Source organism: Polypterus senegalus, chromosome 12, assembly GCF_016835505.1.
Source record: "Polypterus senegalus isolate Bchr_013 chromosome 12, ASM1683550v1, whole genome shotgun sequence".
NCBI lineage: Eukaryota > Metazoa > Chordata > Cladistia > Polypteriformes > Polypteridae > Polypterus > Polypterus senegalus.
Genome location: NC_053165.1, coordinates 150,971,922 through 150,987,775, shown reverse-complemented (window position 1 = coordinate 150,987,775; position 15,854 = coordinate 150,971,922). Strand labels below are relative to the sequence as shown.

At 40.7% G+C, this 15,854-nt stretch overlaps 1 protein-coding gene across 1 annotated transcript in view; it reads left to right on the top strand.

The window, feature by feature from the left end:
- Positions 1-15,854, top strand: part of scg3 (secretogranin III) — a 65,588-nt gene that overhangs the window by 18,060 nt on the left and 31,674 nt on the right. The window contains exons 9-10 of the mRNA XM_039770320.1: positions 342-458; positions 15,343-15,426. Coding sequence (XP_039626254.1) covers positions 342-458; positions 15,343-15,426 — 201 coding nt within the window. The remainder of the gene's footprint in view (positions 1-341; positions 459-15,342; positions 15,427-15,854) is intronic.

The window sequence follows — 15,854 nt, the reverse complement described above, 5'->3', positions numbered from 1 at the left end:
TTTCATCAGTTTTAATTTGGTATTTGTGTTCCCTAAATTTAACTTTGTACTCCAGAATTGAATTTGTTAATTTCTTATGTCTACATTTGGAAACTCATTATTAGACTCAATTGTGACACCCAGTTTACACCATCCTAATACAGAGACTCAAGAAATTATTGGATTATACCCCTTGTTTTACCTATTTACACAGGATTTCTTGAGTTCAGCCTGCATGGCTTTCCTGTGTTAGAATGAAATAATACCTTTACTTTTTAACATGGCTGGCTGGAAATATCCATGAAGGCATGTCTTTTACATATGTGAAACAATAATGATTGCATATGGCTTTCATTCCACAGATAAAGACGCTAAGGAAAAGGAAACATTGATTACCATCATGAAAACACTGATAGACTTTGTCAAGATGATGGTCAAGTATGGAACTATAACACCAGAGGAAGGAGTTTCCTATTTGGGTGAGATTACAGTTCCACATCTATGAGTTTATTTATTCATTTATGTCAAAGAATGAACTACAAGATGGCTCTTGAACCATTCTGTAGAAAGTGAAGAATTGTGCTTAATTATTTAGATGAGTTGTTGGCAAAATATTTCATTGTTAAATTTGTCGTTCATTGTTAAATAGTCCTCATTGTGTGTCTATGCACACCACAGAGAATGCTATATGAGGTCATTTCTGTCTCACTTTGTCACAATGATGATAAATGATGATGATGATTCAATTCTATTGTCATTGTACAATGATATGTGTCATACAATTTCTGCTATAACTTTTGCACTTTCCTTCAGGATCAGTAATGTTTCTATCTATCTATCTATCTATCTATCTATCTATCTATCTCTCTATCTATCTATCTATTATATACTGCCTTTCATATCTATCTATCTATCTATCTATCTATCTATCTATCTATCTATCTATCTATCTATCTATCTATCTATCTATCTATCTATTATATAGTGCCTTTCATATCTATCTATCTATCTATCTATCTATCTATCTATCTATCTATCTATCTATCTATAGGGTGGTCCAGATCTAATTATGCAATTTTCATTACGCTATAACTTACTAAGTTTATTACAGTACATAGAAAATCACCCGAAAAATCCCGGACCATCGAGAAGTGTGCGAACTGACGACATGAAGAATCGTCTTTGCGCTGAACTGGAATCTTCCCCGCAAAAATCAAAGTCATCCAGACGATCTGGATCTGCATAATTAGATCTGGACCACCCGGTATCTTTCAGTCTGTCTGTCGGTCAGTCAGTCGGTCAGTCAGTTGGTTGGTCTGTCTGTCTGTCTTGGAGTGTCTTTAATATTTATTGATTACAATGTGCATTGTGAACAAAAAAGCAGGTATAAATGAATAGCAATCCTTTAAAAAGTATCTTGAAGGGCCTTGGGTTTGGTCAGAACTGTGCCCGTGACCAGTGCTATATAAGACCAGGATCAATAAAGCTTTGAGAGACCATCAGAAGAAAGAATGGTGATGCTCATGTGTTTGTGAGGTGTAAAAAAAGCTGCTACTAAGAAAATTCTAAACAATGTTTCCACAGTGCAATGGATTATCTACAGATTGACAAAATTCCCCATCCCTGGTAATCTACCAAAAACAAGCAAACTAACCAAATTCAATCGACCTACTGCCCAAAAAATGCCCAAGATGTCTTTTAGGGGCAGCACGGTGGCGCAGTGGTAGTGCTGCTGCCTCGCACTTAAGAGACTCAGGTTCGCTTCCCGGGTCCTCCCTGCGTGGAGTCTGCATCTTCTCCCCGTGTCTGCGTGGGTTTCCTCCCACAGTCCAAAGACATGCAGGTTAGGTGGATTAGCGATTCTAAGTTGTCCCGTGTGTGTGCTTGGTGTGTGGATGTGGGTGTGTGTGTGTGTTCTGCGGTGGGTTGGCGCCCTGCCCAGGATTGATTCCTGCCTTGTGCCCTGTGTTGGCTGGGATTGGCTCAAGGTGACCCTGTGTTCGGATTCAACGGGTTGGAAAATGGTTGGATGGATGTCTTTTAGGTGTTCTAGTGTAACTTCTATAGGGTGGTCCAGATCTAATTATGTAATTTTTGTTACGCTATAACAACGCACAACGCAGGATGTTGGAGGAATTTGAAGTGCCTGCAGTGCATAGCAACATGATTTCCCAAATCAACGAAATGTTTGACTAGACTGGCAGCGCCAATCATCCGAAATTGTATTGTTTTGCTGTAATGCATTAAGAGTTGCATAATTAGATCTGGACCACCCTGGGAAGATCTAAAGGCATGTTGAGGGGCATAAGTCTAATGTCACAAAGAAATTTCACAAAACTGATCCACATGGGAAGTGTAAAAAATAACATACAACACACAGAGGAAGTGTAACAGGTTCCCTTTTGCAGTAGTAGGCCCCTTTGTCCAAAACGCCACAGTTGTGCCAGTTTTGTTCCCACATAACTAGACATGTGCAGGTTAGATTAATTGACAACACTAAATTGGCCGTGTGGGTTGGAGTGTTTGTGGCAGTGTTAAACTGAGTGTGCCTTGCCATGAAATGGCATCCTGTGCACCTTGTGCCCAGTGATGCAAGAACAGGCCTCAGCCAGGACTCTGAGTTAGGAGTGTTTAAAAACAAGATGAGATAATTATATTATATTATTGGAAATTTGGTTTCCTCCTGTTAGTTAAGGACATGATGTTAGATTGGTAGGCAACCCTAAACTGGCCAAATGTGAGTAAGTGTGGCTATGTGATCTTATCTCCCAGTGACGTGCCATTCAATGTATGCAAATTCAGATAAGTAAATAATGTATTGATGCCTTGTGATCGTATTCACAATGAAAGGCAGTATATAAAAAAAGATTGATTTAACTGGCATTGTGCTGTGCTAGGAACATTTTTATTTTTTGTTCTTTTGTTGCTAGTTGTCCTCTTTTGGTCTTTTGGTAAGTGTATTCTTCCCTCTGTGCACCTCCTGCTGTCTTGCTGCTTTGACAGAACATGCTCATCACAAATGTTTTAAGCTGCCAGTTCATTTAATTGGATAACTCCATCCATTATCCAACCCGCTATATCCTAACTACAGGGTCACGGGGGTCTGCTGGAGTCAATCCCAGCCAACACAGGGTGCAAGGCAGGAAACAAACCCTGGCACTGCAGTAATTGTTCATTATTAAATGTATATTCTACTAGGACAGGATTAATTTGAAGTTCAGAATTAATTATTTTTTATACATTCGGCATATATTTCCCTGCTCGATGTACGATTTTTGGTCAAATTTAAGATTCACGTTTCCTTCCTTTTTATTTCTAACATATAAGCAAGTAGTGAAAATGGCTCTGTACATTTGCTGTTAGTACAGAGCCATCCGTCCATCCATTATTCAACCCGCTATATCCTAACTACAGGGTCATGGGGGGTCTGCTGGAGCCAATCCCAGCCAACACATGGCGCAAGGCAGGAAACAAACCCCGGGCAGGGCGCCAGCCCACTGCAGTCAATTGGATCAATAATTTATATATTTATTGTCTTTGCTCTAACATTTTCCTATTTCAACACTTCAATTTTCAATACTGCAAACGTGAACCTCTTGCTGTTTTCTAGTCACATATTCAAGAACAACCCTAACAATCCATTGAAAGATAAAAATTAAACATGTCAATTGAATTCAGCATATGCTCGAGGAAGACGTCTTGTGAAATGACCCAGTTCCGCCTAATGCCTGATCACGTAAATTTTCCACCATTAGGAACTAATAAATGGCTTTATATAGAAAGTTAATCCCAGGCTTTTTAGTGGCTCCCTTAGGTACGGTATCCTGTATAGCGGAACAAGATGAATCACAAAGTACAGTAACAACTATAAATGAAGATGTGAAGCCCTAGCCAGGACTGTGTGAAAGTGTAATACTTCAGTAAATCCTGAAAGTACAGAAGAAATGATATTACACTGTATTACATTGCTGTGATCAAATTCTTTCCTTTCTATAAGAAGCAGAGCACCATTCTTGCCAAGTATGTTCCCAGAGAGCTTTAAAATTTACATTATGACATTTCCCAAGATTCAGCTACCAGCTTCTAGTCTAACCCCTGAGTCGCATGGCTTCCATATCTACTGATAACATTATGTATTTTAGCAGTCAGGCATTTATGAATTGTCCGTTATCTTGTGATAAATGATGATTTTTCTAAACTCAAGTCATGGTTTTCTTATTTTGTTTCTGGTCAGACCTAGTTTCTAACTAGCCAGCAAAGGTCTGTAAGTAGAAGCAGAGAAAGGAGGGGCACCGGCACAGCAACTGAGCCTCATTAGCGACTCATAAATCCTGGGATTACATTACAATCTGTTCCATTTGTCTTTCCAGGGCATTTATTGATGGTAAATTACTCTGAACTTGACCTTCTTTAGATGCTCAAGGGCAGACGGCAGTGATACTAGTGGCTAAATAAAGCAGGGATGCAAGATCCTGCGTGAGAAAAATATCATCTTCCCGTTAAAGATCAATGCCGGATTGACATATTTCTTTTTTATTTTTACAATTTTAACATTAACATAGCATAACTTTTTCAGATCATTTTAATCCATTTCAGTATTGAAGGGGTCTCAAGCCTAAACTGGTGTATTTGGATGCAAGACAGGAACCAGCCCTGACCAGGTGTACTTAACATTATTTTTTACCAACACAAGCGTCCACAATGATAAAATGCAAATATGCTCTGCTACAGGAACAGGTAGCATGCCAGGTATTAACCTTGATACATTTGTTACTTTCATGGAAAAAAAATCACATTGAATTGATATTTTGAGCATTTTTGAAAAGACACAGGGCCATGTGTACACTCAAAGATAAATACAACAAGTCTTATGATTTTATTGGACAACTTTTTATTCTTAAGAGCTGATTAGGTTTTTAGATAAATTTCAGCAATTCAGCTTCAACCTTTTAAATTTCAACATTTTTGAAAGCCAATACCAACAATAGCTCAACAGCCAATATTAAACCAATGCTCAAAATTTCACAAAGTTTTATATAGGCATTTAAGACTTTAGTGATTTTTGAGCTCAATCCGAACTAGTGCTCTGACCTATTAAAGCTGAATCTTTTAAAATGCTGTAGTCAGTTAAACTCTAAGTGCAAAGACACATTCATTGCTTTTTATTAAATTATCACAATACTTAAACATTAGTGGGCAGCACGGTGGCGCAGTGGGTAGCGCTGCTGCCTCACAGCTAGGAGACCCAGGTTCACTTCCCAGATCCTCCCTGTGTGGAGTTTGCATGATCTCCCCGTGTCTGCAGGTTTGGTGAATTTGCGATCCTAAGTTGTCCTTGGTATGTGCCTTGCGGTGGGCTGGCACCCTGCCCAGGATTTGTTCCTGCCTTGTGCCCTGTGCTGGCTGGGATGGGCTCCAGCAGACCTCTGTGACCCTGTGTTAGGATATAGCAGGTTGGATAATGAGTGGTAGCGCTGCTGCCTCGCAGTTAGGAGACCTGTGTTCGCTCCCCAGGTCCTCCCTGTGTGGAGTTTGCATGTTCTCCCCATGTCTGCGTGGGTTTCCTCCGGGTACTCCGGTTTCCTCCCACAGTCCAAAGACATGCAGGTTAGGTGCATTGGCGATTCTAAATTGTGCTTGGTGTGTATGCGTGCCCTGCGGTGGGCTGGCACCCTGCCCGGGGTTTGTTTCCTGCCTTGCGCCCTGTGTTGGCTGGGATCGGCTGTAGTTAGGATATAGCGGGTTGGATAATGGATGGATGGATATTCCCAGAAATATATTTCCTCACATTTGAACACTCCCTTTTCATCAGGCTCCCTATATTAAATTTATAAATAAGCATCACAGATTCTGTTGTGTTTTAAATACATTTATTTTCTGCAGTTTCCAGAAGGAAGCATCCTGACCTGAAAGGATTGAGGAAAGAAATTGAATGCTTTAAAGTAAAATACCAGGCTTAGGCAGCTGAGGTGTTATAATCAACACGTTTCTGCCTCATCTAATATATCCAATCTACAGTATATCCCAACCTTAATGTCTCATCTTCCCAGAAGCTGAAGATCTGTTTACTGTGCCAGTCAAAATAGGATTTTAATGCTAACTGATATATTTTCCTGAACGACCTTAAAATTCCCTCTGTAAACTCACTATTCATCACTTCATTTTCACTCTTCTAATGATGGTGAATGTCAAGTGACAGTATGTTGATATGGACAGACAAGACCACTCTGTGCTTAGCAATAATTTCCAGGTCCTCCTGTAGACTTCTCAGACCTTCCATAGCCAGTCGAGAGATATGATCCCCTCACTGTGTCCTGGGTGTCCTGCTTGTGGGAACCACCATCGGAGAGCAAGCAGTTCTTCTCTGAGGTTTTCTCATATTGCTAAGTTCCTCACCCTTAAACAGAAAATAAGCCCACTCTTCACAAAACTCTTTTTTTTTGACACTTGTAATCATTTTTTAATCACCACTGATTACACATGGTTGTAAGTGAACATGGAGATATAGACCAACCAGTAATCTGAAAGCTTTGTCCAACAACTTAATACCATAAATGCCTGATGCAAGGTTTCCACACTGCTGCCATTGCACAGGTCCATCTGTCAATTTTACAATCACGTTTAAAACTATTTGTGAACATGACTCAAAGGTACGTGAAGTATTCCACTTGTGGCAGCTGCTCACTTCTTACCTGCTGGAAACAAGACACTGTTTTCCATTAAAGGATGATGATCTCAGATTTAGAGGGGTTGCGCTAAGCTGCACACCAGTGTTCACGGTCTAATGAGGTCAAAAGGATATCGTCATCCACAAGCAGCAAAGTGAATGCTTCGATTCCCATGCTGAATACTCTCCAAGTCTTAGCTGAGGCCAAATATTCTGTCCTTGAAAATAGTGAAGATGTGAGGAGACGAGACACACACATGGCAGAGCTCAACGCCCACATTAAATGGACTTAATTTAATGCCAAGCATATGAACGCAGTTCTCAACCTACAAATACAAGGAGCAAATAACATGGAGCAGTGACCCCATGCTCTTGTAAACTCAACTAAACATCCATAGAATTTTCAATGATCTCACAAATACTGAATTCACACTGCCCACCCCGGTCACAGTTCTTCTCATGTACCATTCAGAATTCAAAATGCCCATCAATTACCCCTTACCAAAACAATCAAAATGCCCCCACCCAACAGTCAATGTACAGCTTTCAGCAAACTTGGCAAAATGATTTTCTTTGTCTGAAAAGACCTCTACTTCTTCTTAATAATTGTATCGTCCTTCATCTATGACTAACTCACTTATCCAGGACAACAGGGAGCTGGTACCTGTCGTAACAGTACTGGGCACAAGGCAGAAACCAACTGTAAATAAGCATTACTGGGCATATTCATGCCCATACACCCACTCTCTCACTGGACAAATTCATGCCCATACACCCACTCTCTCACTAGGCAAATTCATGCCCATACACCCACTCTCTCACTGGGCATATTCATGCCCATATACCCACTCTCTCACTGGACAAATTCATGCCCATACACTCACTCTCTCATTGGGCATATTCATGCCCATACACCCACTCTCTCACTGGGCATATTCATGCCCATACACCCACTCTCTCACTGGACAAACTCATGCCCATACACCCACTCTCTCACTGGGCATATTCATGCCCATACACCCATTCTCGCACTGGGCATATTCATGCCCATACACCCACTCTCTCATATTTTTGCAGGATTTCTTGGGACTGTATCAAACATATTGCAGCCATTATATAGTAAGGATGTGTTTCTACAGTTGCTGATTATACCACTTTATACAAATAATGCTGTCTTTCAGGACTTCTTAGGGAAGCAGACAAGATTAAACGCATTTCTTGTTAGTGCTTACTTCCTTGGCTCTCGTACAAAGAATGTTTACTTGGCATTGCAGGGCTGACACTGGCTATTGTTTGAGTCACCATTTAATGGAGATGGTGGCAGGGTTGTTGAATGGGCCAATGCCTTGCTACTTTTAATTAATCAAATTTACGTAGAAAGTTATTCATGTGTCTGATTAGTGTGTCCATGGTTAACAGGGTGCACATTTTCACATAAATCTGTGACAAAGCACCAAATGATATTGTTAAAGCTGATACTGTGATGAATTTTAAGAACAGCCTGAATGAGATATTAGAGCATCGGACTTAACAGTTAACCAAAAAATTCTTGATGGCCTCTCATTTCAGGGTTTTGTTTTTGTATAAAAGTTCAGGTTCATCGCTGAATGGAAGTGTAGGAGGAAAGTAGCCAGCATTGAAAGATTCATCTTAATTGAGGTTACCAGCCCAACACTATTGTTCATTTGGGTTTTGTATTTTTGACTAAGTAGGATTACAGCTAACAGCTTCATCTGTTATCTGGGTGTCACTGAGAACGGACTCTGTCCCAAAATACAATTTAAGAGACTAATTATGTAACATGTATAATTAGGTTTATTATGTATATCTATGTATGCCTCCCTTCTTATGGATATGTATATATTGAAGCAGAAGATGTCTCTGAACAGTGAAAATGAAGGAATTTGCATAAAGATTATAAAAGGAAAACTTCAAAGCAGTAATACAGACATCAAAGAAATGCCTTCTTGTACATATGAAGTAGTGAAAGCAGAGATGTTACTCCTTCACTGCTCTTCACAGAAGTGATTTTGTAAACCTTCCATAAACTAATTTTAATAGGTGTTAAGGGTTCAACATTACCTTGAAAGTTCTGAAAAGCTTACCATGAAGGGCACAAAGAGAGACTAACAAAAGTTTGCGAGAACAGACATTGTCCATCTGTCTGCACGGGTTGTCGTGTGGTGGGTACAGCAACGCACTGCATCAATGAACGCTCCTAACCTCTAACCTCTGTTAGAGCAGTGATTTTTTTTTTTTTTTGTATAATTGGTTGTAGGTTGGGCGGCACGGTGGCGCAGTGGGTAGCGCTGCTTCCTCACAGTAAAGAGACCTGGGTTCGCTTCCCGGGTCCTCCCTGTGTGGTTTGCATGTTCTCCCCGTGTCTGCGTGGGTTTCCTCCCACAGTCCAAAGACATGCAGGTTAGGTGCATTGGCAATCCTAAATTGTCCTTAGTGTGTGCTTGGGGTGTGGGTGTGTGTGTGTGTGTGTGTGTGTGCGCCCTTCCCGGGGTTTGTTTCCTGCCTTGCGCCCTGTGTTGGCTGGGATTGGCTCCAGCAGACCCCCGTGACCCTGTAGTTAGGATATAGTGGGTTGGATAATCGATGGATGGATGGATGAGTGGTTGTAGGTTCAATCACAAGGTGCAGGTGGGAGTCTCAGATAATAAGATAAGAATGCCAACTAAGAAGGACAACCTGACTTCCAAAAGGTCATGCGAAAAGACAGTTTTCCCCCTTCAGGGTTTAATACAGTATACCAAAACAAAATTAAAATGCTAAAAGAATAAGTGTGCTTTGGCATTCACTGTAGGTCTATCGGACCCAAAGAAATTGCTGCATCATGTCGGTTTTGAATCCAAGAACTTTACACTTTATTTTATTTTTGTCTTTCACTTTTGATGTTCACCTGCTAGTGATAGTAATGATAATAATAATTAAATGAATAATATAAAGAGCTAACAGCATTGAGCCCATTACCTTATTAAGGTAATTGCACAGTAAAGGAGAACATGGAGATACCCAGAAACAATCTCGGTCTCTCACTGGATGGGATGAGTTACCATTCTCTGTCTTCATCTTTTATGCCAGTTGATCTTTTTTACTTTATCTCTAAATCTGTTCTTTGAAAACAATAAAATGGCTAGACCCATCATGTTTTATGAGAAAATTAAGAAATGATTATGAAAAAAGCTGATACCTTGTAGTTTTCCCAGTTCAATCACTTAGCCTTCTTTGTGAAGTTTTCAAGTTTTTCACTTTTTGGGTAGCGTGAGCTCCATCCAGGTTTGGATCCTGCCTTGCACCTAGTGCTAATGAGATAGGCATCAACTCCCCAGCACACCAAACTCGATTACCAGATAAGGAAGTGAATGGATCGATTAATGGATAATCATTTTAACATTCCATATAACATCCTCAAACCCAATTAATCCAGTTTTGGGAAGCAGGGAGGCAGAAGTGATCCTGGTTATAAAGAGCAGTGGGTAGAGCTGCTGCCTCACAGTTAGGAGACCAGGGTTCATTTCCCGGGTGTTCCCTGTGTGGAGTTTGCATGTTCTCCCCGTGTCTGCGTGGGTTTCCTCTCACAGTCCAAAGACATGCAGGTTAGGTGCTATGGCGATTATAAATTGTCCCTAATGTGTGCTGGGTGTGTATGCACCCTGTGGTGGGTTGGCACCCTGCCCGAGGTTTGTTTCCTGCCTTGTGCCCTGTGTTAGCTGGGTTAGGATATAGCAGGTTGGATAACGGATGGATGGATGGATTACCTATAGAAAGAGTTAAAGAAACTGAACTACGTGGCACATTAGGGTCATAGTCCATTTCAGGCCAGTTCACACTCCCACAGGGGCAGTTTATGTTCACTAATAAATCTAACCTGTCCTCTTCTGGGATATGAGAGGAAATCTGCAGTAAATGAATGCACACATAAGGAGAACATGTAAACTCTACACAGATGGTGTCCAAGCTTGGATTTAAGCTCAGGCACCTACTCTCAAAACATATACAGAATAAACATATTTTATAAGAAAAAGGATCAAAACGCTTAAATCCTCTTTAATAAAACCCCTGTGTGTGTCCAGGTGTCTGTGTGTGTGGCTTCTGGTGAAATGCACATGCGCGGGGCCGCACGTGTTCCGTCTCTCCCTGTGCAATCCCTGTGCAGAGAGAGAGAGGGAGAGAGAGAGAGACACACACACAGAGGCGCGTGCGCGATAGAGACACACACCCACAGGCGCGCGAGACACATACAGACACGCGAGAGAAACACACACACAGGCGAGAGAGACACACACACAGACGCGCGAGACACATACAGACATGTGAGAGAGACACACACAGAGGCGCGTGCGCGAAAGAGACACACACACAGGCGCACGAGACACATACAGACACGCGAGAGAGACACACACACAGGTGCGCGAGACACATACAGACACGCGAGAGACACACACACAGGCGCACGAGAGAGACACATACACAAACAGAGGTGCGCGAGAGACACACACACAGGCGCACGCGTGCATTGTTGCAATATTACTTTTCTTGGTTGTTTATTAAATTACAGATTTTTCAAATGTAATTTTTTTTCCCTGTGCTTAAAACTCATTAAAAAAAGTGTTTTTAGCGAGCGGTTCGTAGCGCAATAGAGCGAACTCTTGCAGTGTTAGTTTTCTCTGTTGTTCAAGGTTTTCTTATTGTTATTCAATGTTTTTACATTTAGTTTACTATTACGCTGTACATTCGATGGTATAATTAACTAAATTTGTGCTTAAAAACTTAAAAATATATATATATTTACATACAGTTCGTACGGTCTGGAACAGATTAATTGTATTTACATACAATCCTATGAGGGAAATTACTTCGGTTCACGACCAAATCGAGTTTCGACCAGACTTTTGGAATGAATTCTGGTCATTAACCGAGATTCCACTGTATTACTGTGTGGTGTTATGGGTCCGCAGCTCGTTGAGAAAAGGCCATTCATTTTAAATAATCACCGCACCCGAGGCGGCTTCGTGAGGGGGGGCGATGTTGTAGCGAGCCGCAGGGTAGTCGTCGATGTGGGCGTTTCTCACCGTGTGCACAGGTGAGGAACTGCCCACATTCGTGATTGCTCCCGTGGCTAATGCTACAGCTGTGATGGCCCCTCACGTTTTAAAAAGAAGCGCGAGTCGGTTGTGGGGAAAGAAACGTTCGGTGTAAAAAAAAGGAGATGAGGAAAGAGGACGGAGGTTACAGAGAGCGAGGAAGCAGGCCGTGCGTGCATGTGGTGAGCGCGCGATCGAGCACTCGTGGGCAGCTGCGAGGAAGCTGGGTGTTAGGCCGACACCCAGGCGTTTGAGTTGATGTTGCTCCCGCTGAGTGACCAGGTAGCGGGAGTGCCTAGAGGAAAGCGACGAGCCGCAGAAGGCCGCGGAAAGGCAGCGGAAGTCGAGAGGCTTGGTGGTGGAGTCCCCAAGGTGTGCGTCCTGGCTATTGGGGTAATCAAGTCTCGGGGACTGGGATGAGTGCCATACCGGAGCCAGGGATCGGGAGGTCTCCAGTCTCGCGTGTGTTGTAGGAGGGCAGCTGCAGAGAGCGTCTTGCCTGCTGCTAAGCCTATACGGGATAAGCAGGTGAGACGCATACAGAAAAGAAGCACCAGAGCTGTTGTCGTTTTAAGACTGCTTCCTGATCATTTTAACCTCTCGTTTTAAAGGATTGTTTTTTCTATTGTTTTAACCTCCACGTTTTTTTATTGGATTATTTATTGAAACTGCACTATTTATGGAACACTGTTTTTGTTTTTGGTTGACTGTTTTTAATAAAAGCACTTTTGCACTTTTTGCACCACCCCTTGCTCAATTGTTTATTTGCCTTCACTGACTAGCTCACTCGGTTTCATTATCGACGGTGTTGGGTTCAAGGGTTCCCAAACAGCCATGGGAGCGTGGAGCCTGAACCCACATCGTCGCATACTGTCAGAGAAAATTACAGGCATTTTATGGAAATACAAACCAGTATTACTGAGAGAGAAAATTAAAGGCACACAATACAGTGACGCATATTACAGCCACATACAAGGTCCCTTGCCATTTAATACAGACTGTTCCTGCTAATGTTTATGCACTACTGTTCTAGCGCCCGTTATTGTAACGGGCTTAATGTCTAGTTTAATCATAAAAGGTTACATGTTCAAAGCTCCTTTCATAACTAAATGCTTTTAAATATATCAAGCAGTATGCCAACACTGATTGACAGTTGTGTACAAAATATAAAAATACAGTTTAGTAAAGTGAAGATTACCATAGAAATGATTTAGACAAATCAATATAACCTGCAATTACTGTAGCTGATGCGAATGCTTGTCTCCTAGCTACTGGGCTTTGCACTGGTTTTGATGACTCACCGTTTAATAGAATTTGATGTGACTCATGAAGGTAATTGCCATAACCATGGGAAATAAAGGAAAAAAATGTATTAATGGTGAAGTACTGTATAATTAGCATGACCCTCATACAACTTAGCATTTAATATGGGAGGGATCTTTCTGAAACACTGCATAAAAGACAGCTCAAGTCATCCATTTAATCAGCGGGCCTGTTGAATTAATAGTTTTATGTTGTCACACTCTCCATCAAAATGTTGTTAGAATACACAAAGATGTATATGAATCCTTCTGAAATTTATTTCAAGTTGCTATGAGAAGCCATTTAATGAATGGGCTACTCTTCACTGTCAAGTGAACTGTTATTGGGCTACTAACAGGTAGCATATTCTTTTCTTCCATGTCCTTACAATTCCAGGGTCTTGGGTCAAAATCTTTGATCTTTGCCAGTTTTTATTTTTTTTTTTCATATCACATTCTCTCTGTGTCTGTGTTGGTCTTCCTCTGGATACTCCAGGGTTTTCCTCCGACATTTCCAAAAATATGCAGGTTAGGCTAATTGTTGAATCTTAACTGTGTGTGAGTGTGTCTCCTCTAGTGGACTTTGGTGCAATCCAGGGTGGGCTTCTGACTTGCACACAAAGCAGCTGGGATAGTCTCCAGCCCCTGTGACCCTGAATTGAGTCAAAGCAGGTTTGAGAATGTTACATACAGTAAATATGGATATTATTTCTGGGCCTGTGATGGGAATGAAGATCAGTGGGAAAACATTTAGAATTATTTTTTAAAAATATTTTAAATGTGGCAAGTTGTGCCCCACTGGCTAGTCTTGTTTTCAAACAGGCATTGCTCTTATGTGCTGAGTATGTGTAGTTACTGTATGAGGTCTTAATGTTAATTCACATTAGCTATCAACAGTTAAAAAAAAAAATCCATAACGGTATCCCACCGCATATAAGAAATGATTCCTAACAATTTGGTTATAGATTTACCAGTTTTATGAGTACAATAAAAAAATCAGTGGAACTATCGGGAAGGGTTACAAATTATGTTGCCCCATTATGAGATTGTGTTTCCAGGCCCTACTGGTGCCCCTGGTTATTGATATGCTCCAGCCTCCCTAAAATCCCTTGAACTTGAGCCCTGATATGGTTTAGTTAGATTTAGAAATTAATGGAACTCCTTTCCCCTGATCCTTTCTCTACATTCTGCACCTCCAAAGTCTCTGGTACATTTCTCCACGTGTTCTGGAGTTGCCCTTCCGTTTCTCTGTACTGGTCCCACATTTCGTCTTCTCTTTGCCCAATTCTCGGTACAAACATTCCTTTCTCTCCTCAGATACAGTATATCTCCTACTGGACTTTTCTTTCCTCTCTCTTACATCACTCCAGCAGAATTTTTTTTTTTTTGCATTGGGCACTTTAGCTGCCAGAGTAACCCTGGCATCTCACTGGAGAGAGGCTGATTCTTGATCCCTGAATCTGTAGAATTCCTTCTTTTATAAGCATTTGCTTAGCCATGAGATCAATAAAGCCTCAAAAATGTTCAGAACTGGTTTGGTGCAATATCAGGCATAGCGTGATGTCACAGCATCAACTAGACATCTACAGGGTGGTCCAGATCTAATTATGCAGATCCAGATCGTCTGGATGACTTTGATTTATGTGGGGACGATTCCAGTTTGGTGCGAAAACGATTCTTCATGTCGTCAGTTTGAACACTTCTCAATGGTCCGGGATTTTTCGGGTGATTTTCTATGTAATAAACTTAATAAGTTATAGCGTAATGAAAATTGCATAATTAGATCTGGACCACCCTAAAGATTACAATATGGCTGCACTCACAGGGTACTGGGAGTGCGGAAGGGATTTGGTGGTTTGGGTTTTCTTTTGGTTTGAGCATTTTACTGACCAAAAATTGTTTATGTAACTTTGTATGTTCTAGTTTTTCATCTTTCTATGGATAGGTAGATGAATGCATCTCTCTTCCCATTTAGATAGATAGATAGATAGATGTGAAAGGCACTATATGATAGATAGATAGATTGATAGATAGATAGATAGACAGATAGATGTGAAAGGCACTATATGATAGATAGATAGATAGATAGATAGATAGATAGATAGATAGATAGATAGATAGATAGATAGATAGATAGATAGATAGATAGATAGATAGATAGATAGATAGATAGATATGAATTTTAGTGTAGTAGGCAGAATAGATAGATAGATAGATAGATAGATAGATAGATAGATAGATAGATAGATAGATAGATACTATGCTTGTTTATTTGACATAACTGTTTTTTCTTTTTTCACAGAAAATCTTGATGCAATGATTGCTCTTCAAACAAAAAATAAACTAGGAAAACATCTTGTATATCCTGATGTGACACAACTAACAGGTATTTTTAACAGCATTTTATTGAAGCTTCTGATATTTGAATATTTAAAAAATTTTGACAAGACCATTCAGCCAACAATGTTTGACAATTTTGTTCACGTAAATTTTCCAAAATGACATTAAGGTATGTTTTGCAGGTCCCCAAATGTGCATCACGTTACTTGGTCACTTATTTCTTGTGTTTCATGTCCAACATAATCAAGCTGGGTAATTCAATGCTTTATCCAATCGTACTATTTGTTAGCAGAGGAACGCATTTGATTGGAGTGCTTAACTTTGGCTAAGATTGAGAGTTTAGTGCTGACTCTGCACAAGCAGGTACATCTAATGACTCTTTGGAACACTTTGATTTGTTTCTCTTGGCACGATGCTAATGTTTTCAGATAACCATGAGATTTAAACAGGTTGTGTTGTGGTTGCACTGCTACT